This window comes from Colossoma macropomum, unplaced genomic scaffold (genome assembly GCF_904425465.1).
Source record: "Colossoma macropomum unplaced genomic scaffold, Colossoma_macropomum, whole genome shotgun sequence".
In the NCBI taxonomy this organism is placed as follows: domain Eukaryota; kingdom Metazoa; phylum Chordata; class Actinopteri; order Characiformes; family Serrasalmidae; genus Colossoma; species Colossoma macropomum.
In genome coordinates, this window is record NW_023494805.1 from 3,936,518 (window position 1) to 3,961,914 (window position 25,397).

Below are 25,397 nucleotides of genomic sequence, written 5' to 3' on the forward strand. Positions count from 1 at the left end.
TTTTATTGTATTGGGTTTTGTACAGAATTCTTTTTCATTTGCATTTCTCATACTGTCCAAACTTTTTTGGAATTGTGTTTGCATAAGAAATTCCTCACTGATTTAAGAGTGAGAAGAGATTTGGGGCTGGGTTAGGGTAGTTTTGGGAAAAGCAAAAAAAAGGGCATAAACAAACTTTTGCGAGCAGCAGGGGGCTTGTGAGATTATTACTGAGCTTGTGGTTCGGTTAATTAGCGAGGCGGCTAATCCAAGCAACATTGAGCTGCTCTCCGCTTCAGCCTGTTAATAAGTCCAGCCCTGATTGACCCCTGCTGGAGTACAGTAACAACACTGTGAGATCTCAGGGTTACATAACCGAAAGTCAGCCTGTTTCAGAGGAGAGGCGAGGCACGATCTGACATCTTCCTCCTTCATGCATGTGCAGCAAATATAACGTTCGGTTTGCAATGAGCACATATGGCCATTAATCTGGAATATTTTCTGAAGTCATCCTAACTCAGTGTTTTTTATTTGGTAGTGTGGAAACTGAGAAGTTGTTGTTTTATTAATAATTATCAAATGACTGTCCTTTTTTGGGATTGATAGTTTTAAATATTTTTTTTTTAAGTTCTCTTCCTGTACATCTTCACCATTATAGTACTCAGCCAAGTGTTCTCTGGACTTGTAAGTATGGAATGCATGTAGCATAATCATAGTAACGGGTGTAGTATAACCATGAATTGGTGCAGCAAAACTATTAAAGCGATTGGTAGCCATGGAAATAAGTGTAGTGTAACTATAGAAATTGCTGTAATGTTATCATGGAAATGTTTATAGCGTAACTATGGAAATGGGTGTCGTGTAACCATGGAAACAGTTGTGGATTAACAATGGTAATGTGTATGGTGTAACTATGGAAAGAAAAGTAGTGTAACTGTGGACATAGGTGTGTTGTAACCATGGAACCTGGTGCAGCGCAACCATGGAAATCAGTGTAACAACGGAAATGGTTGTAGTGTAAGTAGCCTTGGAAACGAGTGTAACAACAGAAATGGTTGTAGTGTAAGTAGCCTTGGAAACGAGTGTAACAACAGAAATGGTTGTAGTGTAAGTAGCCTTGGAAACGAGTGTAACAACAGAAATGGTTGTAGTGTAAGTAGCCATGAAAATGAATGTAACGATGGAAATTGGTGTAGTGTAAGTAGCCATGGAAACGAACGCAACCATGGAAATGGGTGTAGTGTAAACATGAAAATACATGAAGAGTATGATTGAAAAAATATCTGTAGCGTAACCATGGTAATGTGTGTGGTATAACTATGGAAAGAAAAGTAGTGTGACCATCGACATGGTGTGTTGTAACCATGGAACCTGGTGCAGCGCAACCATGGAAACAAGTGTGACCACAGAAAAGGGTGTAGTGTAAGTAGCCATAGAAACGAGTGTAACCACGGAAATGGGTATAATGTAAATAGCCATGTGAACAAGTGCAACCACAGAAATTGGTGTAGTGTAAGTAGCCATGGAAACGAGTGCAACCATGGAAATGGGTGTAGCATTACCATTGAAATGAATGTCACACAACCATATTAGTTAATGTAGCATAACCAAGGAAACAAGTGTAGCATAACCATAAAAATAGTGTAGAGTAACCATAGAAACGGATGCAGCATGAAAGAGGTCCACATCTGCTCTGGTTATGGTTTTATGACAGGATTAATTTTAGTGGAAACAAGCATAAAACCACAGAAATAGTACAGTTTTATTGAAAGGTGATGCCATGAACTTGAGAAAATGTTGAGTGTAGAAGCAAGTCCTGAACACAGCAGGTTAACACACACACACACACACACACACACACAGTTCAGTGGTGCAGAGAGGGAGCACAGTGAGTCTGAAGTGTTGAATACGTTTAGAATAAACCCTGCTGGAGACGACTGTCGGAAAAGAGAGAGAGAGAGAGAGAGACAGTGAAAGAGAGAGTGGATGAATGAAAGATCAGGATTAGTGAGAGTTGAAGGTGACAGCTGTTGTGCTGGTGTAACAGCTGTGTCCACTAACAGAGAACACACAGCTCCGAGTGTGCGTGTGTGTGTGTGTGTGTGTGTGTGTGTGTGTGTGTGTGTGTGTGTGTGTGTGTGTGTGTGTGTGTGTGAATTCTTAAAAGACCTGAATGTTTGAAACTTGACTTTTCCTTGCTTTTTAAATAATGTTATATTTATTATATTTAATATATATAATTTAATATATATAATGTAATGTTTTTAATCATACAGTTTACTCTGCAGTCCTTATAGTCTGTGTATGGAAACAGAACCGCAATAACAGCCTTAACAGATTTGTATTCATACCAACTTATTTACATACATGTGTATATGCAGCCTGCAGCAGTTAAGCTCCGCCCACTCACTCTGAAGTTATAAGGAGTGTTGCAGCTCTGAGTGCTTTTAAAATGATGCATAGCCAATAAGAGCTCATTAGCATGTATCATTCCTAAAGGCACAGTAACATAAACAGCCTGTTTAATTGTAGGGGACAAAGAAGAGGCTGGACAGTGATCATGTAAAAATAGCCACAGGGCATCTAATAACGGAGAGCATTGATTACAGTTCTGGTTTTATCCATTTTGGCTTGTTACTCGTAATAAACTTTAGGGTTTAAGGCATAAAATGTTAAATAAAAATGGAAGAAACAAAAATGTTAAACAAAAATAGGAAGAAGATAGTAAATGAATGGCTAATTAGCTAAGATTTTTTAGCCAGCTTGCTAAGTGCTGTGTCAGTTTTGTTTTTTTTATTCTGTAGCAATTATTGAACATTAAAATTGATACATATTAGATACATTTTTGTTGTAAAGCCAAGAAAAGTCAAATTTCTATGATTTATTGCCACACAAAAAGAAAAGAAATGTACTCAAGTAATGTAAAAAGAGTATTAATATATATTTATTATTTAATTATTTATTTTCTGCCTCTTTTTCCCCCTAACTTTAATGATCTTCTGGAAACGATATAATTATGTTATTAATCATAACTACATGATCATCGTTTGTTGCTCCTTAGAGGTCATTGCTGTCACTTTGCTATAAGAAAGTAATGTAAATGAAAAATGACGTAATAAATTACATGGTTATGTAAAAAACATACATTTACTTTAATTTATATTCTGTATGAACTAGTTTAAGTTTGCACTTCTGACTTTCTTCTGTTTATTTCCAAGTCAAAAAAACGACAAAAACAGCAAATAAGACTGTATAGACACTTTTCTACTGCACTGAAATTTTAGAATCTGCTCTTTCCACACGATTTCTCCACTCATCTCGAAGAGCTACGAGTCAGAGATTATTGAACAGCGTGTGAGACGAGGTGTGAGGGACTCAGGAGGCGCCGTGTTCATAGAAACTGTAATAAAGCAGGCTTACGTAAAGCTTCCTCCATAGACCTGCTGCTGTAGAGTAAAGGGTGCGTAGAGTACGGTCGGCTCGTTATCATGGTTTTTACATTGTAGAATAAAAGTTGAGACATCAGAACAAAGAAACAGCACATTTGTACAGAAGTCCTGAGAGGCCATGAGCTGGTGCCATAATTTTCAGGATTGTTATCTTGACATAACAAGATAAGTAACTCGCTATTTCAAGATAACAATTTTGTTATTTTGAGATAACAAGATAAGAAACTCGTCATTTCAAGATAACAATTTTCTTATCTTCATATAACAAGTAACTCGTCATTTCAAGATAACAATTTTATGTTGGGAAAACAAGATAAATAACTTATCTCAAGATAACAACTTTGTAATCCTGAGACCACAAAATAATTAACTTATCACAAAATAACAATCCAAAAAATTATAACTGCCTCATGGCCAGATAACACGATAAGTAACTAGTTATTTCAAGATAACAATTTTATTATTTTGAGATAACAAGATAAGAAAGTCATTATTTCAAGATAACAAGTTTGTTATGTTGAGAAAACAAGATAAATAACTTGTTATCTCAAGATAACAACTTTGTAATCTTGAGACCACAAAATAATAAACTTATCACAAAATAACAAGCCAAAAAATTATAACTACCTCATGGCCAGATAACAAGATAAGTAACTCGTTATTTCAAGATAACAGTTTTGTTATCTTGAGATAGCTAGATATTTTGTTATCTTGAGATAACAAGATAAGTAACTTGTTTTTTCAAGATAACAATTTTCTTATCTTGAGATAAAAAGCTAAACAACTCATTACAACTCAAAGTTGTTATCTTGAGATCACAAGATAATAAACTTGTTATCTCAACATAACAATCCAGAAAATTCTGACTACCTCGTGGCCTCTCTGGACTTCCATATATGGAATTGTACAGTTAGATTTTTCACTTGCCTCCTTTTGTCTTGGTGCATCTTTAGAGACTCTTGGCATTCTCTCACGCAAACTTTCTTTATTATTTTAGGAAATAACTTCATTAGTACTGTAAAAGTTAATAACTATAACAGTTCCATAAAGTATCAATGGCACTTTTTGGTAATTCTGTTAACTCATTTTCCAAGTTTGACCATCTGACCTATCCGTAGTGGTACAGGCTAAAGCGCAGGGTGTGTTTCTATGAGAGAATCCACCACTGTAGCCTCTTCTTCAAGCACAGCTGTTAAAGCGATACCCTCAGCAGATCACTCTGGGGACAAATAAGACTAATGCAAATAATCCCCATTAACTACGAAAGTAACCTGAATAATCACTGCTTTAAGTAGGATCTGTTATGCTCATGGGGTCTACTAAAAGAGATTTACGTGCTGTACCTGTTCCAAAACCAAGCTATTTTTTCACACTGTACATTTCTAGATTGCGTCATCTGGTAACAAAGGAAAAGGGCTGGAATTCCCTTTAGTTAAGGCAGCTGAGAAAAGTGGTTCCTGTGGGAGAGAGTTTCTCCGTCAGGAGTGAACTTCGAGCTTTGTGACTGTTCAGATTGTTTACATGCACAAAAAGCTACAACACACTAAAGAAAAGGGAAAAACGGAAAAGCGTAATAGTTCCTCTTTAACAGCCCTAAAGCAGCTCACTGTTTATATTTGACTTGGAAACTAATTTTAGTGTTTCTGAGTATTTTAGTAAATCTAAGTGTTTAAGTTGGCTTGGGTGTTGCTAGGCCATGACTGTGGTGTCCCAGGTGGTTGCTAAGGTGTTGCTAGGCCATTGCTATGGTGTCCCGGGTGGTTGCTAAGGTGTTGCTAGGCCATGGCTGTGGTGTCCCAGGTGGTTGCTAAGGTGTTGCAAAGCCATTGCTATGGTGTCCCGGGTGGTTGCTAAGGTGTTGCTAGGCCATGGCTGTGGTGTCCCAGGTGGTTGCTAAGGTGTTGCAAAGCCATTGCTATGGTGTCCCGGGTGGTTGCTAAGGTGTGCTAGGCCATGCTGTGGTGTCCCAGGTGGTTGCTAAGGTGTTGCAATGCCATTGCTATGGTGTCCCGGGTGGTTGCTAAGGTGTTGCTAGGCCATGACTGTGGTGTCCCAGGTGGTTGCTAAGGTGTTGCAATGCCATTGCTATGGTGTCCCGGGTGGTTTCTAAGGTGTTGCTAGGCCATTGCTAAGGTGTCCCAGGTGGTTGCTAAGGTGTTGCTAGGCCATGACTGTGGTGTCCCAGGTGGTTGCTAAGGTGTTGCTAGGCCATTGGTATGGTGTCCCGGGTGGTTGCTAAGGTGTTGCTAGGCCATGGCTGTGGTGTCCCAGGTGTTTGCTAAGGTGTTGCAAAGCCATTGCTATGGTGTCCCAGGTGGTTGCTAAGGTGTGGCTAGGCCATGACTGTGGTGTCCCAGATGGTAACTAAGGTGTTGCAATGCCATTGGTATGGTGTCCCGGGTTGTTGCTAAGGTGTTGCTCTGCCATGGCTGTGGTGTCCCAGGTGGTTGCTAAGGTGTTGCAAAGCCATTACTATGGTGTCCCGGGTGGTTGCTAAGGTGTTGCTAAGCCATGACTGTGGTGTCCCAGGTGGTTGCTAAGGTGTTGCAATGCCGTTGCTATGGTGTCCCGGGTGGTTGCTAAGGTGTTGCTAGGCCATGACTGTGGTGTCCCAGGTGGTTGCTAAGGTGTTGCAATGCCATTGCTATGGTGTCCCGGGTGGTTGCTAAGGTGTTGCTAGGCCATTGCTAAGGTGTCCCAGGTGGTTGCTAAGGTGTTGCTAGGCCATGGCTGTGGTGTCCCAGGTGGTTGCTAAGGTGTTGCAAAGACATTGCTATGGTGTCCCGGGTGGTTGCTAAGGTGTTGCTAGGCCATGGCTGTGGTGTCCCGGGTGGTTGCTAAGGTGTTGCTCTGCCATTGCTATGGTGTCAAGGGTGGTTTCTAAGGTGTGGCTAGGCCATGGCTGTGGTGTCCCAGGTGGTTGCTAAGGTGTTGCAAGGCCATTGCTATGGTGTCCCGGGTGGTTGCTAAGGTGTTGCTAGGCCATGGCTGTGGTGTCCCAGGTGGTTTCTAAGGTGTGGCTAGGCCATGGCTGTGGTGTCCCAGGTGGTTTCTAAGGTGTGGCTAGGCCATGGCTGTGGTGTCCCAGGTGGTTGCTAAGGTGTTGCAAGGCCATTGCTATGGTATCTCAGATGGTAACTAAGGTGTTGCTTTGCCATATCTCGATGCCCAAGGTAGTGGCTAGAGTTTTCGCCAGGCCATTACTATGGTATCCCGGGTGGTTGCTAAGGTGTTGCTAGGCCATTGCTGTTGTATCTCAGATGGTAACTAAGGTGTTGCTAGGCCATTGCTGTTGTATCCCAGATGGTAACTAAGGTGTTGCTAGGCCATTGCTGTTGTATCCCAGGTGATAACTAATGTGTTATTATGCCATACCTTGGTGCCTGAGATGGTAGCTAGGGAGTTACGAGGGCATTGCCAAGGTATAGCAGGTAGTTGCTAAGGTGTTGCTCTACCATTGCTATGGAATCCCAGGTGGTTGCTAAGATGTTGCTTGGCCATTCCTATGTTATTCCAGGAAGTTGCTGAAGAGCTGCTAGGTTGTTGCTATGGTATCCCAGGTGGTTGCTAATATGTGTGTGTATATTTGTGTTTGAATGTATCTGAGTTGGTATGTAATGTCTATGAGAGCCAGTGTGAGAGATTTTCTTTGTTACGTCATTTGTGGCAGTTATATTTGAATCTTTTTAACACTCAGCCATTCATTTCTTTTTGGGAGAGAAAATCATGTGTGAATGAATGCCACACGAAAACTGTATGAACGATTGGTCCCAAAAGCACAAGAACATTATTTCCATATAGGCTCTTCAATCCTGCAATGTTTAGCGGTTCTAATTCAAAAACTGTGATCTGCTTAGAATAATAAAATGAAGAACAGTAGAAATACATTCAGTCAGGTGTTTTAACCGCTCCAGTGTAGTGTTCAGTAAAGCTCTTTGATGAACGGACTAATCAATGACCAGCTCAGATCTCCAGACTGGGGCCATAACCCCTGCACTCTCTAAGGGTCTGTGAGGGTCTCTAAGCATCTGCGAAGGTCTTTGAAGGTCTCTGAGGGTCTGTGATCGATGTGTATGATTGATCTTTGCCTGCTGGTCTGAGACCCTCCTGGCCTCTGCAGGCTGGATTAGGGCGGTCAGTTAGTGGATTAGCAGGTGTGAATCTTAAACTGGATTAACCTCCATTAACCCAGAGAGACTTCCATTACAGACCATTCACAGTACAGCCCTATTCATCTCCTGCACACACACCTTAAAACGGCTACTACACTTACTGGCCACTTAGAAATACCCACCTTGTGATTTCACTCACTGACCACTTTATTAGAAACACCTACCTTATACTTCCACTAACTGGCCACTTTATTAGAAGCACGTACCCTGTGCTTCCACTAACTGGCCACTTTATTAGAAACACCTACTCTGTGCTTCCACTAACTGGCCACTTTATTAGAAACACCTACCTTGTACTTCCACTAACTGGCCACTTTATTAGAAACACCTACCCTGTGCTTCCATTAACTGGCCACTTTATTAGAAACACCTACCCTGTGCTTCCAGTAACTGGCCACTTTATTAGAAACACCTACCTTGTACTTCCACTAACTGGCCACTTTATTAGAAACACGTACTTCCAGTAACTAGCCACTTTATTTGAAACACCGAACTTGTACTTGAGGCTGTGTTTTTTGGTGCGGTGCTCTAATTTTGGCTGGTTGTGCTGGAGCTGAATGTGAATTGTTCAGCAGTTTGTTGTGTGTGAACTGACCGTTTGTCTGTGTGATGATGAGATGAACTGTAATTGAACTGTGAGCTGGTTTGTCTCTGCTTGTCATTTCGTACCTCATATCACCAGATTGAGCTGGACGCTTCCCCTCCCCGGGGGACGTTATGTTCTTACACGCTGATTTATGTCCACGTCCGGCCTTGTAAAAGTGAACCGTGTGTTCACTCGCTGCCCCGACCTGTTCCTCTCTCCTCTCTCCGCCGTCCTCATCACACACTGTATTATGACATATTTATATACATTACAGACACATTTATCACGCAGTGTTTGACAATTATTAGAGGTCAGCAGGCATGTAGGCGTCAGGAGGTCGATAGCAACAATTACCGAAATCAAACACCTTTAGTACTGAAGATGCACAGTTACAGTTATATGCAGAAATTTGCACACCCCTGGTCAAATTTCATGTTTTGTTGATTTTCTAATTGAAAATAAGTTCACACCTCCGCTACAGGAAACCTAAATCAGGCTTTTTTCAGCAAATTTTTGTGCCTAAATTTTCGTGTGTCTCTGTAGAGGATGTGTTCAGTTATTTACACTCAGAAAACCAACAAAACTTACATCTGACCCGGGCGCCCGAACTTTTGCGTACAGTTATACAGTGAACCTGTGACTGGTCGTGTGTAGACGTGTTCAGTTCCATCACCTGATTTCATTTAATGAAGGACTGGTTGGTATTGGGTGGTAACTGTACAAACTGGACTTCCTCAAGAGCGATCTGGACATGGTTGGTAGCCTAGTGGTGGGAGAAGTGAGCCATCAACTGGAAGGTTGTGGGTTCAAATCCCGTGACTGATTTGATATGCCTGGTTATGCCCTTGGGCAAGGCACTTAACCCCCGCTGCCCCAGATGGTGCTGCTCTGCTGGCAACTCTGTGCTGCTCCCAGAGTGGGCATAGTTAGGCAGCAAAATGATGAGTTTCAACATACTGGAAACAATAAAACATAAATTGTGACCAGAGCTATTCAAACGTTTTTGGCTGTAGCTATCTATTTTTATCTATTGTCTATTCAGCTGTAGTTATCTATTTTTATAAAGTATTTTACCTTAATACCAACAACAATTTACTATTTGTTTTTTACCAATTGTTTTTATTTTCTTCAGTGTTCAAAATAACGCATATCATAAATAACAGAACAAAAACATTTAAGGAAAAAGATATTAGTGATAAAGTTTCTTGGCCGTATCGTCCAATCCTAGTACGCAAAAGTTTGGGTCCAAATTACATATTTTGTTGATTTTTTGATTTTGAACCTCTGCAGCAGAGTATTTTAGAAACATAACACATTTTAGGTGTTAATGCTCAGTAACTTCATAGGAAAAATAAAAAAATAAAAAAAACAGCTGTAGGACTTTGTGGATACATAAGCCGAAAAATCTCAGGGGTGCACTGATGTGGGAATAGTGGGCCGATGTTGATATCAGATATCCGATATCCGATGCTGATACATAAACATTTATAAAACGTAGAAATCAGCACCAGATCCTCATTCAGTTTCAATGAACAAAATGTAAATATTTTAGTTCAGTAAACCAGCGTCAGCTAAACATTCTGCTTTTCTGGGGTTTAATAAACACATCAAATATGGGTTTGAAAAATCTGAACAGCTCTACAAATGCTGGTATTTTGCTTTCTAAGCAAATATCTGATATTGAGATGATTCTGATATCTTTGTACACCTTGAAAAATAGCGCTTTGAAATGATTTGATTTAGTCTGTATGAATAAAACACGTCACACTCACACAGTTACTACTGAAAGCACGTTTCTGAGACCAAGCTGTGCTGATGTCATGTGTTTTATTTATGTGGGAAAGATGAATCAAACGGAACACAGTAATAAGTGGAAAAGTGCAGGATCTCACTGACAAAACGACTCTGAGGCTAAAGGACGACTCAGCTTTATTTAATGTGTGTCTGAACTCAGTGATTTATAAACAGCGTAAATATGGAAACACTAAAAGGTCAAGGATTCATATTTTTTAACATTTTCCATGACTGTGAGATATTTTCCACTGTTTTGCTCGAGATCTAGTAATACGTACACTCTTAGCAAAAAGGGTTCTCTATAGTACCAAAAAAGGGTTCTTTGGTTTGTAACAATAGTGGAACCCTTTTTGGTGCTATATAGAACCATCTACATCACTTTCTCCAAAAATCTGAAGAACCCTTCCACCATGCATAGAAACCTTAAATCATTCAAAGGGTTCTTTGAGTGTTCATGGTTCTATATAGAGCCCTTTTTGGTGCTATACTGAACCCTTTTCAAAAGAGTTCTATATAGCAACATCTACAGCACATTCTCCAACAGTCTGAAGAGCCATTTCATGATGCAAAGAACCCTTAAATCATGCAATGGGTTCTTTGAGTGTTCATGGTTCTATGTAGAACCATCTACAGCACATTCTCCAACAGTCTGAAGAACCATTTCATGATGCAAAGAGTGCTTTACTTATGCAGGGTTCTTTGAAGGTGCTCATGGTTCTATATAGAACCATTTTCTTGACTGAAGAAGAACCCTTGAAGAACCATCTTTTTAAGAGGGTATGTCATTGTGACGGCAAAACAAATGTTGTTTTCTCCAGATCTTTAATTATTTATATCTCAACAAACTCAACAAAACAAAACTGTTTTCTCAGGATAACATTTGATATCTCATAATAATCGCGTAAATGATTCAAAATCTCAAGAAACAGATGTTGTGTTGTGGTCATGATATCCTAAGATCTCAATCCTAATATCCTAAGATCTCAAGAAAAACCAAATCATTACAGAAAAAAATGGAGTTAAAAAAACATGGATTCTGTAGATAAAAGCCAAAATAGCATACAGTTCTATAAAGATGCTGAAATGGTTCTTCAGTTTGGTGGAGAATGTGTTGTGTTTGGTTCTATCTAGAACCGTTTTGAAAAGAAGTCTATACACTACCAAAAGGTTCTGTTACGATGTCAAACTTATAACAAAAGAAGAACCCTTTTTAGCAAAATATAGAACCATTTTCAAAAAAGAAGGAACCATTTCACCATGCAAGCAACCATTTAAGCATGAAATGGTTCTATATTTAACTCATGGTTCTAAATAGACCCATTTCCCTTACTAAGGAACCCTTGAAGAACCATCTTTTTTAAGCGTGTACCATAAACATTAGAGCACAGTCGTTTGATACCGCACACAGCGTGTAGTGAGAACGTTCCTACTAGCTGAATGAGGAGAGCCGTGGCGGTGGGTAGGTCGTGCTGAGGCAGCGGACAGGTGGTGGTGTTTAGAACGTGTTGACAGGTCAGAGAGAAGTTTGGGAGCTGCTCTCCGAGTCTTCGGGCTGGAATACAGGATTCATTTCCAGGATTTTAGTGTCTGCGAATTGTCCCGAGACCTCCGAGAGCTGCCCGCCTGCAGAGAGAGCATTTCAGGCAGTCCAGCCACAGCAGATTATGTAATATGACTTGGAATGGATGTTGAATTGATTCGGTTTCTGTAGCGCCTCCTGACTCAGCGCTTATAAGCGCTATTCACACCTGATATTAACATCATCTCAAGTGATCTGATGGTAACTGCACGGCAAATACGATCGTTTACACCTGGTGTTTCTACTGCGTCTCCAGTGACCTCTTGTGATCAGATTTAAAGGGAAATTCAACCGATTTTTCCGCAAAATTATATAGTTAAGATGTACACAGAGTCATTCAGAGTGGTTTGGTGTGAAAATGCTCCATTCTGGAGTCAGAATTCGTTCACAGTGGTGGTGATAGGAACCAGACGTCTGAAGTTTAATGCCTCTAAAATCCACTCATGGTGGAGGGATACATTCAGGATGTTGTCAGACAAAATAGTCTCCAAATAAAACTTATTATTTTAGATTTTTCACTATTTTCCATCATCGACGTTCCATATACACTCAGAAGACACGTGTAGGTTCACTGGTAGTTATTGAGAGTAAAAAAAAATGTCTGTGTGTTGTAGTCATGGCAACCCCTGGTTCCTATCACCACCACTGTAAAGACATCCAGCGTGGTCAGTTCTCTGGAACAGAGCATTTCACATCCAACCACCCTGAAAAACCTTGTTTAAACCTTAATCATTGAATTATGCAGAAATTTTGGAAAATCTATGCGATTCCCCTTCGAGTTCTGGAGGAAGGATACCGTGCATATTTACTAAGTCAGGCATTTCTTTTTGATATTCCCAGTCTTGTTCCAGGTGGTTGCCAGGGGATTGCAAAGCGGTTGCTATGGTATTCCAGGTGGTCGCAAGTGTATTGCTAGTTGTTTTCTATGGTATTCTGGGTTACTATGGTACTACAGGTGGTTACTAAGGTGTTGCTAAGTTCATATGTTATCAGCCAAGACATATTGGGTGTCTAAACTTGCTTCATTTAGTTCTGGAGCTTAAGGCTAATGTAGCTAACAAGAAATGAAAGCTTATACCTCATCAGTTAGCGTTAGAATTAAATTAGAATTAAATTGAATTCAGAACCATTAGCCTACTGTGTTGCTTCAAACCATGTGGAGATGTTCAGTAATCCCAACTAGCGTTGCATATGTAGTTTCTGTCACTGTATGAGACACTGTTGTCTACAAACATGGACAGAGTTGTGGTATCTGCATTGATCACACAGGAGTCCTACTCCTTTCATGGCAGAACGGGATGATTTACTGTCCTTCATTGACCTCTGGAGTGGACCAAGATGTCAGAGGCTCTAATGAAAAGCCGTCCTGTGTGGTCCCTCTTCATTTGTAGCATGTTTGCCGTGTTTTCGTCCTCAAAGGAGCCTCTTGTGGTTCTGCCATTGCTATTCAGGCCTCATCACTCGTCCCGTTGACTTTTCCCCAGTAAAATGTCACCAGCTGGATCAGAAACAGAAGCTCCGCCGGCCGGGAGGCGCTGGAGAAATGGTTCTGGAGCTGGAGAAGATAATGAACTGCGTACAGTGGAGCTAAGTAACACTGTGTGAGAGCTGTTCGCTACATTGACATATATTTGAACTTACATTCATCGAATCACCAGTCAGCAATCATGTAATAGGTCCGTGAAGTTGTGCGTCAGTCCACATAAGGAATTCTAGGTCTAAGCAGTTTTTCTCTATGGGGAAGTCTAAAAATTGTCCATAGCACAAAATGTTCCAAACCCAATACATTGTGTCTTCGTATGGGATCACCTCACAAATGGAGCTTCTGAAGTATGATTTTGTTGTAGTGTTGAAATATAAACATTGCTACATGCCACAATCAAACACTCTTGCACACTCTTACATAAAGATGGTAGAAAACAATGGTAAACCATATATTCCATGTTTTAGCACAAGTGATGTAACATTTTAGCGCAGCGGTGTAACCAAGGTGCACAGTACAGGGGGCCTGGGGGGTCCAGGACTTCCTAATTAACCTTTCGGATCCCTTGAATGTCTCAAAATCAAAACAAACTTATTATAATTTTATGTTGTCCATTAGGGAAAAAAACAGATGCTCAAATCCAAATTCAATGAAGCTGTTTAGCTTCTTCACCCTCAATCAGCTTCTGTCTTTAGTATTATAGCTAGCTAGAGCTGTAGCTCTGCTCTGCCTCAGGGTGACGCTGTTGCAAATTAGTTCACCCAGTTGGCCTTTTATAGCCTAGCAACTCTAAGGTCACTGGTTCGATCTCCTTGGCCGACAGTACGTGACTGAAGGTCCCTTGAGCAAGACACCTCATCCCCAACTGCTCCCCGCCATGGATAGGGCTGCTCACCGCTCCGGGCAAGTGTGCTCACTGCCCCCTAGTGTGTGTGTTCACTAGTGTGCATGTATGTGGGTGTTTCACTGCATGGATGGGTTAAATGCGGATGCCTAATTCCTCTGTGTGCAAAACACAGTTGGCTAATGGTTCTGAATTCAATTCAATTCTAATTTAATTTAGAATTTACAGAATTTAGGTGTTCTGGTGTTTTTGTCTGCTGTAGAAGACCAGCATGCCAGGCTCCAACCGAATTGAGTGAAGAACCAGCAAGTCAAATACTTGTATGCGGGAACTGATGTAGTTCTGTTATAACTGAAGTTTGGGGGGAGGAGCGTGGCTGCAATCCTTCCTTCTTCCTATCTAACACCCTATAAATTCACATCCTCACCTTCCATTCCCGCGAAGAAGTATTCGCAGTCCCCACCACCACCCCGTCTCCTCCCTGTTCCTCAGGCCTACGTCAGTCCTACTACAGCTATGAGGGGGGATCTGGCCTTCTAAATACAGGCAGAAGCTGCCCAGAACTCCAGCCCAAGTTCTCAGAGTTCTCCCCCCTCCCTCGTTCAATCATTCCTCATACTACCACCACATGTTGAAGGCATAGTCTGAACTCACAAACACAGGTTTAACGGTCACCGTAGCATCCATGCATGTTTAAAATCAGTATTACTTTCCAAAAGAAAATGCAGTTTTATTATCGTGGCTGTTTTCAGACAGTTCTGTGTAGTTTCACTACCATGGATTTCCTCAACCTTTGCTCTAGGATTAGGGGGCGTTATCAAACTCAATGAAACATGAAGGTCACTGAAGGACAGATCATACAAATCATGTGACCAGAAGCTGTGCTGTGGAAGGTGGAGAAATCAAAAAGAAAGTGATCTGTGCAGAGACTGCACCATCCTCAACTTAGTCCATGTTTAGAGGTAACAGTGTGTCATGCAGCATCAGAAACCACGTAATCAAGTCTATCAGAGATACTGAGCACCTCCTCATGGTTTGAGGCACATGTGCTAATGCTACTTGGTGGTGTAAAAGCTTCTTTTACTTGTAAGGTCCATTAGTCCCATAAGACTAGTGCAAAAATAACAAACTTCAGGCACCAAAATATCTTGGCTGATAACATATTGTAGTAGAAGAGAACAGAGGTAGCCATGATCTGTTGCAAGAAGTGGCTTTATTGAACACACCAGCAGAAAAGGGAACTTGAGGTGGTCACCACTAGCCACACACTTCACCCCGACGGTGACCCCTGCTCACACACAAACACAACATCCCTGACACAGAATAGCACAAATAACATGACTTAATCAACCAACATAAACAACATAAATAGTCCCTTTTCAGGATGACACGTGCATATCATGGGCGTGTGGTCATCTGCATAGCCACGCCTCTGAAATCTCAAGTGCCAACACCAGCCAGTAGCTGAATGCTACAATATGAACCGCTTAGCAACGCCCTAGCAACCACCTGCAGTACCATTGCAACAACTTACTCAGTGTGTCCCAATTCAGGGGCTGGATCCTTTGAAGGATGTGGTCTACGAAGGCGTGTCCACCCGCGAAGGCCGAACTGAATTGAGACAGTCTGCCCTACATCGGATTTCCTGATTGCGTCACAGCACCGCTGTTCCCGCCCTTACCGTTAGGCTATGAAACGCCGCTCTTGTCAAGTTCCTTTAGCTCTTTAAAGATGGAGCCAGAATCTTTGGTTTTAGTTGTTTATTTTTTCATTTTGTAGAGCTGGAGAAGCTTCATCTCTGGCCGTTGATGGGATCATTAGCCATTTGCCTCAGTTTAAACCCAATACTTATATTTAAAAGTGTCTCTTCAGCCGCCGTTCGCTCCTCTGTTGACACAGCGAACCTCGGGATATGTTGGCTGGCGAAGGACACATTTCTCAGCTGCATATCAAGGAGCCTTTAAAATGGGACAGTCTAGTCATGCCGCTGTGACGCAATCGGCCTTCAAATGCAGCCTCCGAAGGATGCAGTCCCCAAATTGGGACACACTGACTGACAACCTAGCAACCACCCAGAATACCATAGAAACCAACTAGCAACACCCTTGCAACCATCTTGCATACCACAGCATCCACCGAGCCGTCCCCTAGCAACCACCTGGAACACCACTGGAATAGCAACCACCCGGAAACATCCTAACGATGTTGCGTTGAGTCTCAGAAACACTCACACAGGCAGCACTTTAGCTGTGTGCCAGTGGGTCAGAGAGAGCACAGAGCTGTCTTTTTTAGTATCTCTCTTTCACTCTCAGACTCCCCCTCTCTCTCTCTGGCTCTACCAATATCTGGCAGATTTATTTTCTTTTATTTATTTATTTATTTTTGCACTTTGACAGCAGACATTCTGGCCTGATTAAGTCCTGCTGAGTCATTCATGTCTTTCTGTTTATTTCCTTCACTTTAAACCCAGCATTATCAGATCTTCACCACCTGCTGAGTGCCTTCACAAATAAAAAAGAGCATGATTCTGTTTCTGTAGTCAGGAAAAAGCCCTGTAAACCCTGAGCCTTTATATAAGTGTCTGTAACCTGGTGACATGTTACACTGTCACTAGGTGATCTCTACAGTTATACATTACTGAACTCTAATGTTCATTATGAAATGTGACAGTGTTGTCATAACAGTAGCACCATGCTGGATGGCTTGTTTAACCCTCTGATTGGCGCCTGAGCTGGAAAAGAACTTGCAGTGGTTGCTAGGGGATTGCTCAGCGGTTGCTGTGGTGTGCAAGACGGTTGCAAGGGTGTTGCTAGTTGGTTTCAATGGTATTCTGGGTGGTTGCTAGGTTGTCAGTAAGTTGTTGCTACGGTACTGCAGGTGGTTGCTAGGGCGTTGCTAAGCGGTTCATATTGTAGCGTTCTACTATTGGCTGGAGCTGGCGCCGGCGCCTGAGACTTTGGAGGTGTGGCTATGCAGATGACCACACACAAAGGGTCATGATATGCATGTGCCCTCCTGAAAAAGGACTATTTGTGTTGTTTATGTTGTTTCTTGTTAGTTTAAGTGTTATTTGTGATATTATGTGTCGGGGATGTTGTGTTTGAGTGTTGGGGGGTCACTGTCGGGGTGAAGTGTGTGGCTAGTAGGGACCTCCCCCTCAAAAGTTTGCTGGCTGTGCAGATGTAGTGTAGACTAAAATGGGGTTATTACAATTACTTATAAAAAGTAAATATTTTATGATTATGATTAATATTATTATTTGTGGTCAGAAAGATCAAATCATCTAGTTTAACACACAATAACAGAGTAAATGACAGGACTCTACAGTGTTCACATTAAAAGCATTGTATATATGCAATATATGCAATATATGTGCATTACAAGTGTGCTAGATATATTTAAATGTGCCATTTTTAACCATTTTCAGAAATTTAAATATATGCCAGTATGTGCAGACGTTAAAATAAATGAACACATCCTCTACAGAGATCACACTTATGCATGCTTCAATGCACAATTACTGTTTTCTTTTGCTAATAAATAGAAATAAATAGATATTGTGCACTAACATTTGCAGATAAATGCCACCTGCATCCTCTGTATAGGATGTGTTAACTTGTTTTACCTTAAATCAACAAAACATGTCTAAAAAAAGTACCCAAACATTTGCATATGTCTTTAAATATGCACATATGTAACTTTTATATATAATGCAAAAGATTCATTCATATTTTACATTTATTCATACACTCATATTTTCACAGTTCTCAAACCAGTAGCTTACATCTGCCCTGAAAGGCTTATAAAACCTGTTTATTTTTTAATAATAATACATTTCCTTTTTCAAACACTCCTTTTGCTACTGAACTTCAAAGTTTGTAAGTACAAGTGCTACAAATGCTCCTAGTTGGCTTGAGCTGGAAGAAATAGCAACTGTAACCAAGCGAGGCAGGACGTTTGCGAACGGTTAATTATGATTATATTGTCCATGTTTAGTCATATTTGTGTATTTTATCATATTTTGTGCTGTTCTCTGAGTGCAACACTGCAGATTCCTCACAGCCTTGTGGTTGATTTGGCAGCGAAGTATTGAAGTCGAGCTCAGTTTGAGGGGAATGAAGATTAGCAGAAGAGATTCCTCGGAGCCGCTAGCCGCTAACGCCTCCGGGTACGAAGGCACCGTCTGGAATCTGATATCTTTTCCACTTCGGGCTGTGCTATATGAAACTGGAACTCAGATTTCCAGAATTCCTCCCTTTCCTCAGAGAGTTCCAGTGCTGGAAAGCTGCTCTGTGGTGATTTACAGGAATTCGGCCTCCGCGTCCCATCTGCTGGAACGCTCTTCAGTGCTAAAACGCTCCTGATGGTTGTTATCGGCCCCTGGAAACAGTTACACGAATGACTCGGCTGATTTTTACGTTTTTTTTGAGGGGTTGGCAACGTGCAGTTGGAGGGTTCGCAGCTCGGGGAGCGCATTCTGAATGTGAGGAGCTTTTTAAGATGTGCTTTGAAAGTCAATAGAGAGCCTGTGGTGGACATCGTGTATGTGTGTGTGTGCTGTTTTCTCATTATCAGTGCAGATAGTGCTGTACTGTACTGTGTTCTTTCCCATGCTGGACTGTTCCAGCTGTATGAAAGGAGCCTTTGTGTTCAATGCTGCCCCAGCTGCACTGTCTTGCTGTGTCTCTAGGGGGCAGTACAGACAATTAGAGAGCAACACACCTCTGGGACTCACTAGCCCTATCATTAGGTCCACTTACCTTGTATCTACACTCAAGTGTCCATTTACCATATGGGTGCATTCTGTAGTTCTACAAGTAGCCCTCCTTCACCCTGTACATGAATGGCCAGGACCCCCACAGGATCACCACTGAGCAGGTATTATTTGGCCAGTGGATCATTCTCAGCACTGCAGTGACTCTGACATCTCAAGGTTGGTGTTTCTAATAAAGTGGCCAGTGAGTAGGAGTGTTACTGACTGTAGCTTTTTAGTAAAACCTACTCTATTACGATCAAGATTAAAATTATTTCAACAAAATTATTTCCAGTACTTCCTACAGTACCATAGCAACCACTTAGCAACAACCTAGCAACGACTAGAATTCCATCAAAAACTACTAACAGTACCCTTGTAACAACCTGGAACAACATAGCAACCACTAGCAATCACCTCCTATGTCCTATGATGCCGTTGCAACCACTTTGCGACAACCTAGCAATCACATAGAATACCATTGAAAGCAACTGACAACACCCTTGCAACAACCTGGAATGACATAGCAACTATCTAGGAATCACCTGGCAACCACCTGGAATAGCATCCATCTAGCAGCACCAAAGGCAAAACTAGAATATCACAGAAAGCAACTAGCAACACTCTTGCAGCAACTTAATGTAATAACAGAGCAACCACCTAGCAATCACCTGGCAACCACCTAGAACACTACCTGGAATAGCAACCATCTAGTAGCACCATAGCAAAACTGGAGTACTGCTGAAGCTGCCCAATATCTTGGCTTCCATCACCACTGAGCGGCAAGCTATCAAAAACCTAGTATACCATAGAAACCAAGTAGCAACACCCTTGCAACAACCTGGAATAACATAGCAACCGCCTAGCAATCACCTGGAATGCTACCTGGAACTGGTACTGCTTAAGCTTAATCATTTGGCTTCCGTTGCTTGTTAGCAACAGTAGCCTTCCATCTCCAGTGTGAGGCTCCAAACGTGTCAGCTGATTGGCTGCGTTTGGCGTGAGGAGGGGAAACGGTGTACATTTGAACTGATCCCTGAGTCTCGTCCAATAAGAGCGCTCACTCTTCTCCATTCACTCCACCCAAAACTGACCTGTCAGTCACTCAGCCGGGGATGTGAAATGTACAGCCTTTTGTCATGGCAACGTGTTTCCACTGGGCTTTACTGTCAGAGCTGCTGGGAGTGATGAGGACACGCACACACACTGGTGATCTGTGGGTGGGTTCTAATCCCAGCAGCGGCAGCGGCGGCATGAATAAAACATATGGAAATGTGTAAGAATCTCTTCTTTCTCTGCCTCTACATGAACAACACGGCTCAAAGCACACGGGAAACAAAAGAAATACGAGCTCTGCGTGTATGTGTTGTAATTTTTATAGGAGGCCAGAGGAACCTTCGGAGTAAATATTTCTGTCTGAAGTACAGGTAGCCAACAGGTGCGGTTCTGTATACGAGGTTTTAGCAGGAGAACTCTCAGCGTGGCTTTAAAACTCAACTGCGCTGAAATAATACACACGTTCTTTTCCTCCTGGGGTAAAGGAAGGTAAAGAATGGAGAAGAAGGGCTGTTTGTTTTTGCTCTGTAGTTTTGCGCCCGGGGCTGTTTGTAGCGGTTCTCCTCAAAGGCCAGTGATGGTTCTGTAGATTTCCCACCTTATTCTTTTCCTAGGGGTCAGGGATATATTGGGATGGCCTGACAGTTGGACCGGGCCAAAAAAACCAAACAAACATATAAATTCAGGCACTTTAATACGTGCATTTGATCGCAAAACCTCAAATATTCAGAACAGCAACTTCACAAAAGTAGGAAAAGAAAGACTCTTTAATGTAAGTTGATGCAGCAAGATTTTATTCCAAGTAATTCTGAATAATTTCTTTCGATTAATCCATTATGAACAGCTGACACTTCAAAATTGATAAGCGCAACAGTGTAAAATAATTGTATAATCACAGTAGGTGTAATAACTAAATTATAAATAACTGTAGTAGAGTTAATTCATTTTAACCATTTAATATGAAAAGGCAATATTGAGATCAGTGTTGACACCATTTAACTTAATTCTTAAAATAGGTCAGTTCAGGTACTGTAACAATACCAAAAGTGTGCAAAAGATATTGTTATGGTACAAAACCGGTGCAAAAGATATTGTTATAGTACAAAACCTGTGCAACAGGTATTGTTACAGTACAAAAAGTGTGCAAAAGGTATTGTTACAGTACAAAATGTGCAAAAGGTATTGTTACAGTATACCTGTATGTGCGAAAGATATTGTTATAGAACAAAACGTGTGCAAAAGATATTGTTACAGTACAAAACGTGCGAAAGGTATAGTTATAGAACAAAACGTGTGCGAAAGTTATTGTTATAGTACAAAACGTGTGCAAAAGGTATTGTTACAGTACAAAACGTGCGAAAGGTATAGTTATAGAACAAAACGTGTGCTAAAGTTATTGATTTAGTACAAAACGTGTGCATAAAGTATCATTACAGCACAAAGAATATTCAAGATGAAATTAAAATTACTCACCAGAATGTACAGCTCATTTTCCGTTGTCACCCCAAAAGAGGAATCCACCTTGTCTGTCTATGTGTTGTTGTATTTAGATACGTGGTCTGATTTTTCACTGTACTTTGGTTGACCAGCAGGTTTGAGCGAGTGATGTAACTGAACTGTTCTCTCTTTCTCCACAGGTCATCCTCATCCTCACCAAGTATTACCATGCGGATTCCACCAAGGTGCTGGAGAGCTCCCTCTGGAGGTAGGCGATGCTGGGTCTTTCTCTCAGCTAGCATTGTTGTCATGAATGAAAGTTAGCATGAGCTTGGTGCTAGTTAGCCTTGTGAAGAAGAGTGACCATGAGACTAGATCACAAGTGTTAGCCATGGTGTAGAAATGCTCTCTGACCTTCTGCAAGACTAAAGCCTGTTTGCTGTGCTGTCTGTAATCCTGCTTGTTTAAGCCAGAGCTAGTTTGCTATCAAAGGAAGTGAACAGGGACTAGGCCAGGGGTCGCAACCCAAATGTTAAGAAGAGCTATTTTGTCCTTTCAACAAAAGTCAAACCACTTTGGGAGCCACAACACTTTATGTCCATTTTATTAATGTAACGTTTTACCATCTTGGCTGAAAATATGTCTTAATATGTATTAATGTCTTGGTATAGACCAGAAAATAGAAACGAAAACGCAGACTTACTTTGCTCTGCTTTAAGCTTTAGCTCAGCTATAGCTGCTTTTCTCGCATCTCCAGCAGGAAACTTTTCCGCAAAAGTAGAACAGATTCTTGAAAAATGTCTCTCAACGTTTGACTTCTTACGAAGCTGAAGTTGCTTCTCATTCGCCAACTTCTTGTCTGAATTTTCCTGTTTCACCTTAAATGGTGCCAGAATGTAACAGCTGCACAATTTAAGGTGGAATGGGAAAATTCAAACAAGAAGCTGGCGAATGAGAAGCTGAGTTCAGCTTCACGACTTTTTAGTGTTCGCTCGATTGTCAAAGTTCGTCTTAACTTCGTCTTTTTGTCTGCGTTGCTATGGTGACCAGCAGTCTGGGTGCTGATCTTCAGGGTTAAAGGGTGAATTAGCAGTTCTACATTAACTCCAGAGTTTAAGACCATTTATTGTTAAACTGTGTTGAATGATCAGCAGAGCTTTATTTTACTGTAAAGGAGGATTATTTTACTTTTACCTACAAATCTGATTCAGCTGTGGAGCCACAACAGGGCAGTAAAAGAGCCGCATGTTCTCGACTCCTGGCCTAACAGCTAATCTTTGCTCCTTTTAGTTCCACTACAAGTTGGGCAGCAACTGTAGCTCTGTCCCAGCTGGTGCACTTGTGGTCTTGGAGAGGTGTCCACAAGTGGGGCCATTTCTCATTTTATTGTTCGAATTGGAGCTCACATTTGCCCTCTATGTGTCCTCTATGTGCCCTCTATGTGCCCTCTATGTGCCCTCTGTGTGCCCTCGGTGTGCCCTCTATGTGCCCTCTGTGTGCCCTCTGTGTGCCCTCTGTGTGCCCTCTATGGGCCCTCTGTGTGCCCTCTATGTGCCCTCTGTGTGCCCTCTGTGTGCCCTCTATGGGCCCTCTGTGTGCCCTCTATGTGCCCTCTGTGTGCCCTCTGTGTGCCCTCTGTGTGCCCTGTCCTAGCTTGTTTTGCTTGTGTTATCGATTGTACTCTGGACATTAAAAGAGCACGGACTACAGCACTTTGGCTGGTTTCAGAGGGGGTGTATCTCCTTTTTGAGGCAGATTTTTCCAGCTCTAAAAGTTTAAGGAGTTGTCCCCAGATGTGTTGGTACTAGATAACATCTGGCTCTGCGAGACTAATATAGCACAACAAGGCTGTGTTACTGTTTATTGTGAGAAACAGGTGGAAGGCTCTGCTGTGATGCTGTGTTCAGTCTGCAGCTGACATCACCTCGCAGTGTGGTTTACTGCCCCCACTATTTATGCTGGTGCTGCATCTCAAGTACGCGTCACCTTAATTTCTGAGGACACGAGCAGCCAACGCTCTGAGCGAACACTGGATCAATGAGGCAAATTACAGCCATGGTTAAAATCAAGGCCCTTCAGAGGCCTCTGGACCCACACTGACTTCGTGTTTTCACCACAATTCAGTTGTCCCAGTTCACCCAAGTGAGCTCAGGAAGTGCTCAACAATTAGCGCTGATCATGGCCTGATACTGTGGACTTCTGGGAATATTTTATTAAAACTACAGCACTGTAGTCCATTAAATTCAATAGATAGTATTTTAATAGGCAGCAATAATGCATACGTTTGAAAATCCATGTTTTGTTTATGTGCTATTATCAATCAATCAATCTATCTATCTATCTATCTATCTATAAGGAAACACCTACTTTCCTTTCTGTGTAAGTCAATGGAACCAGTCATTTTGAGTCAGTGCTGCTGGAGTTTTAAACACTGTGTCCACTCACTGTCCACTCTATTAGACACTCCTAACTTGTCAGTCCACCTTGTAGATGTAAAGTCAGAGACGATAGCTCATCTGCTGCTGCACAGTTTGTGTTGGTCATCCTCTAGTCCTTCATCAGTGGTCACAGGACGCTGCCCACAGGACGCTGTTGGCTGGATATTTTTGGTTGGTGGGCTATTCTCAGTCCAGCAGTGTCACTGAGGTGTTTAAAAACTCCAGCAGCACTGCTGTGTCTGATCCACTCGGACCAGCACAACACACACTAACACACCACCACCACGTCAGTGTTACTGCAGTGCTGAGAATGATCCACCACCCAAATAGTACCTGCTCTGTGAGGGTCCATGGGGGTCCTGACCACTGAAGAACAGGGTAAAAGGGGGCTAACAAAGTATCAGAGAAACAGATGGACTACAGTCTGTAACTGTAGAACTACAAAGTGCACCTATATAGTAAGTAGAGCTGATAAAAAGGACAATGAGTGTAGAAACAAGGAGGTGGTCAGAATGTTATGCCTGATCGGTGTGTGTGTATATATATATATATATATACATACATGCTGTTATAAACAGGATATTCTCAGGTATATGATATCTATGCAGACATATGTACTCACATGCGGAACAAAACCTTCTATCGTCATTTTTTCACTTTGCTTTTTTGAATACATAACTAATATATGTAATAAACGCCACCTGCCCTTTACAGTGTGTCAAATGATCCAAAATCACTTGGAACAAAATCTTGTTTTATTAGGTTACATTGAAATTTAAGAACATTCTTGTTTCCTCCTGTAAACACACAAGGTTTTGTTCTGGCACTGAATAACTGCAGTGTCCCAACTGGAATTAACAAACAGCATCAAAGTGACAGAAAGTGTCCAGAAGTTATGTGCACTAAAACTTAGATGATCAGGTTTGGACTTATGGGAATATTTTATTCAAACTCTAATTCTACAGTCCATTAGATCTAGTAGATGAGCCTTTAATGGGCACCAATAATCAGTTGAAAGTCCTTGTTTTGTTTATGTGCCTGTGCGTGGCAGAGATGTTTTTGTCTTATAATTATCGTATGCCAGACTGGACAACACAGAAAATGAATTTATCTGATAATTGTGGGCCCCTGTGTGGGTCCACAGCCTGAAGCATCATTTAAGCCTAATGTGTGCCCCAGCATATCTCTCTAAAGGGTTTGGCCCACCTTCATGTCTCTCTGGTGGGCACTGGGCCATGGTCCCCTCGTCCCTGTGGGGCGTAATAACAGAGCCTCACACTCCTGTAACCAGCGGAGGTATTCTCTTAATTAGGAGCGCTAGCGGGATTTCCAACACTGCGCGCTAATTGCCTCACTCGCTAGCTCATTACCAGCTAGCCTTGACCGCTCCTGGCCGCGATGTCTGAGCTGTGGTTGTTATCTGGGCTTGTATGTAAATGAGTTTGTGGTTTTGTTTTTGTTTTTTTGTTGAGCTTGAATGGGCTCCTACCACATGAGAGGGTTTCTGAGGAGCGCCGAACATTAGAGGAGGAATCTGTGTAGATTTGGGCAATAAATCAAGAATGATAATAATCAAACGAGGTATTTCTTCATACCTACGGTGCTTAACCCTCTGGGGTCCACGAATTCGTCCGCTTGTCAGATCCAATGTTTCTATATCTGTTTCTGTATCTTTGTGATGATCCAGCTCAGAAATCCAGTTCAAACAGTTCCTGAGTCTGTAGAGTCGCCCTTTCCGTTCCATCTTATCACGAGATCGAATGTGACTCACATCCGGAGTTATGAGCCTGTGAAGAGGGGCTGAGATACACGTCGTCTGCCTCTCAC

General features: G+C 41.8%; 1 protein-coding gene across 1 annotated transcript in view; it reads left to right on the forward strand.

Moving 5' to 3' along the window:
* sorcs2 (sortilin-related VPS10 domain containing receptor 2) overlaps positions 1–25,397 on the forward strand; it is a 408,078-nt gene that overhangs the window by 91,314 nt on the left and 291,367 nt on the right. The window contains exon 2 of the mRNA XM_036596509.1: positions 21,333–21,400. Within this exon, the coding sequence (XP_036452402.1) occupies positions 21,333–21,400 (68 nt within the window). The remainder of the gene's footprint in view (positions 1–21,332; positions 21,401–25,397) is intronic.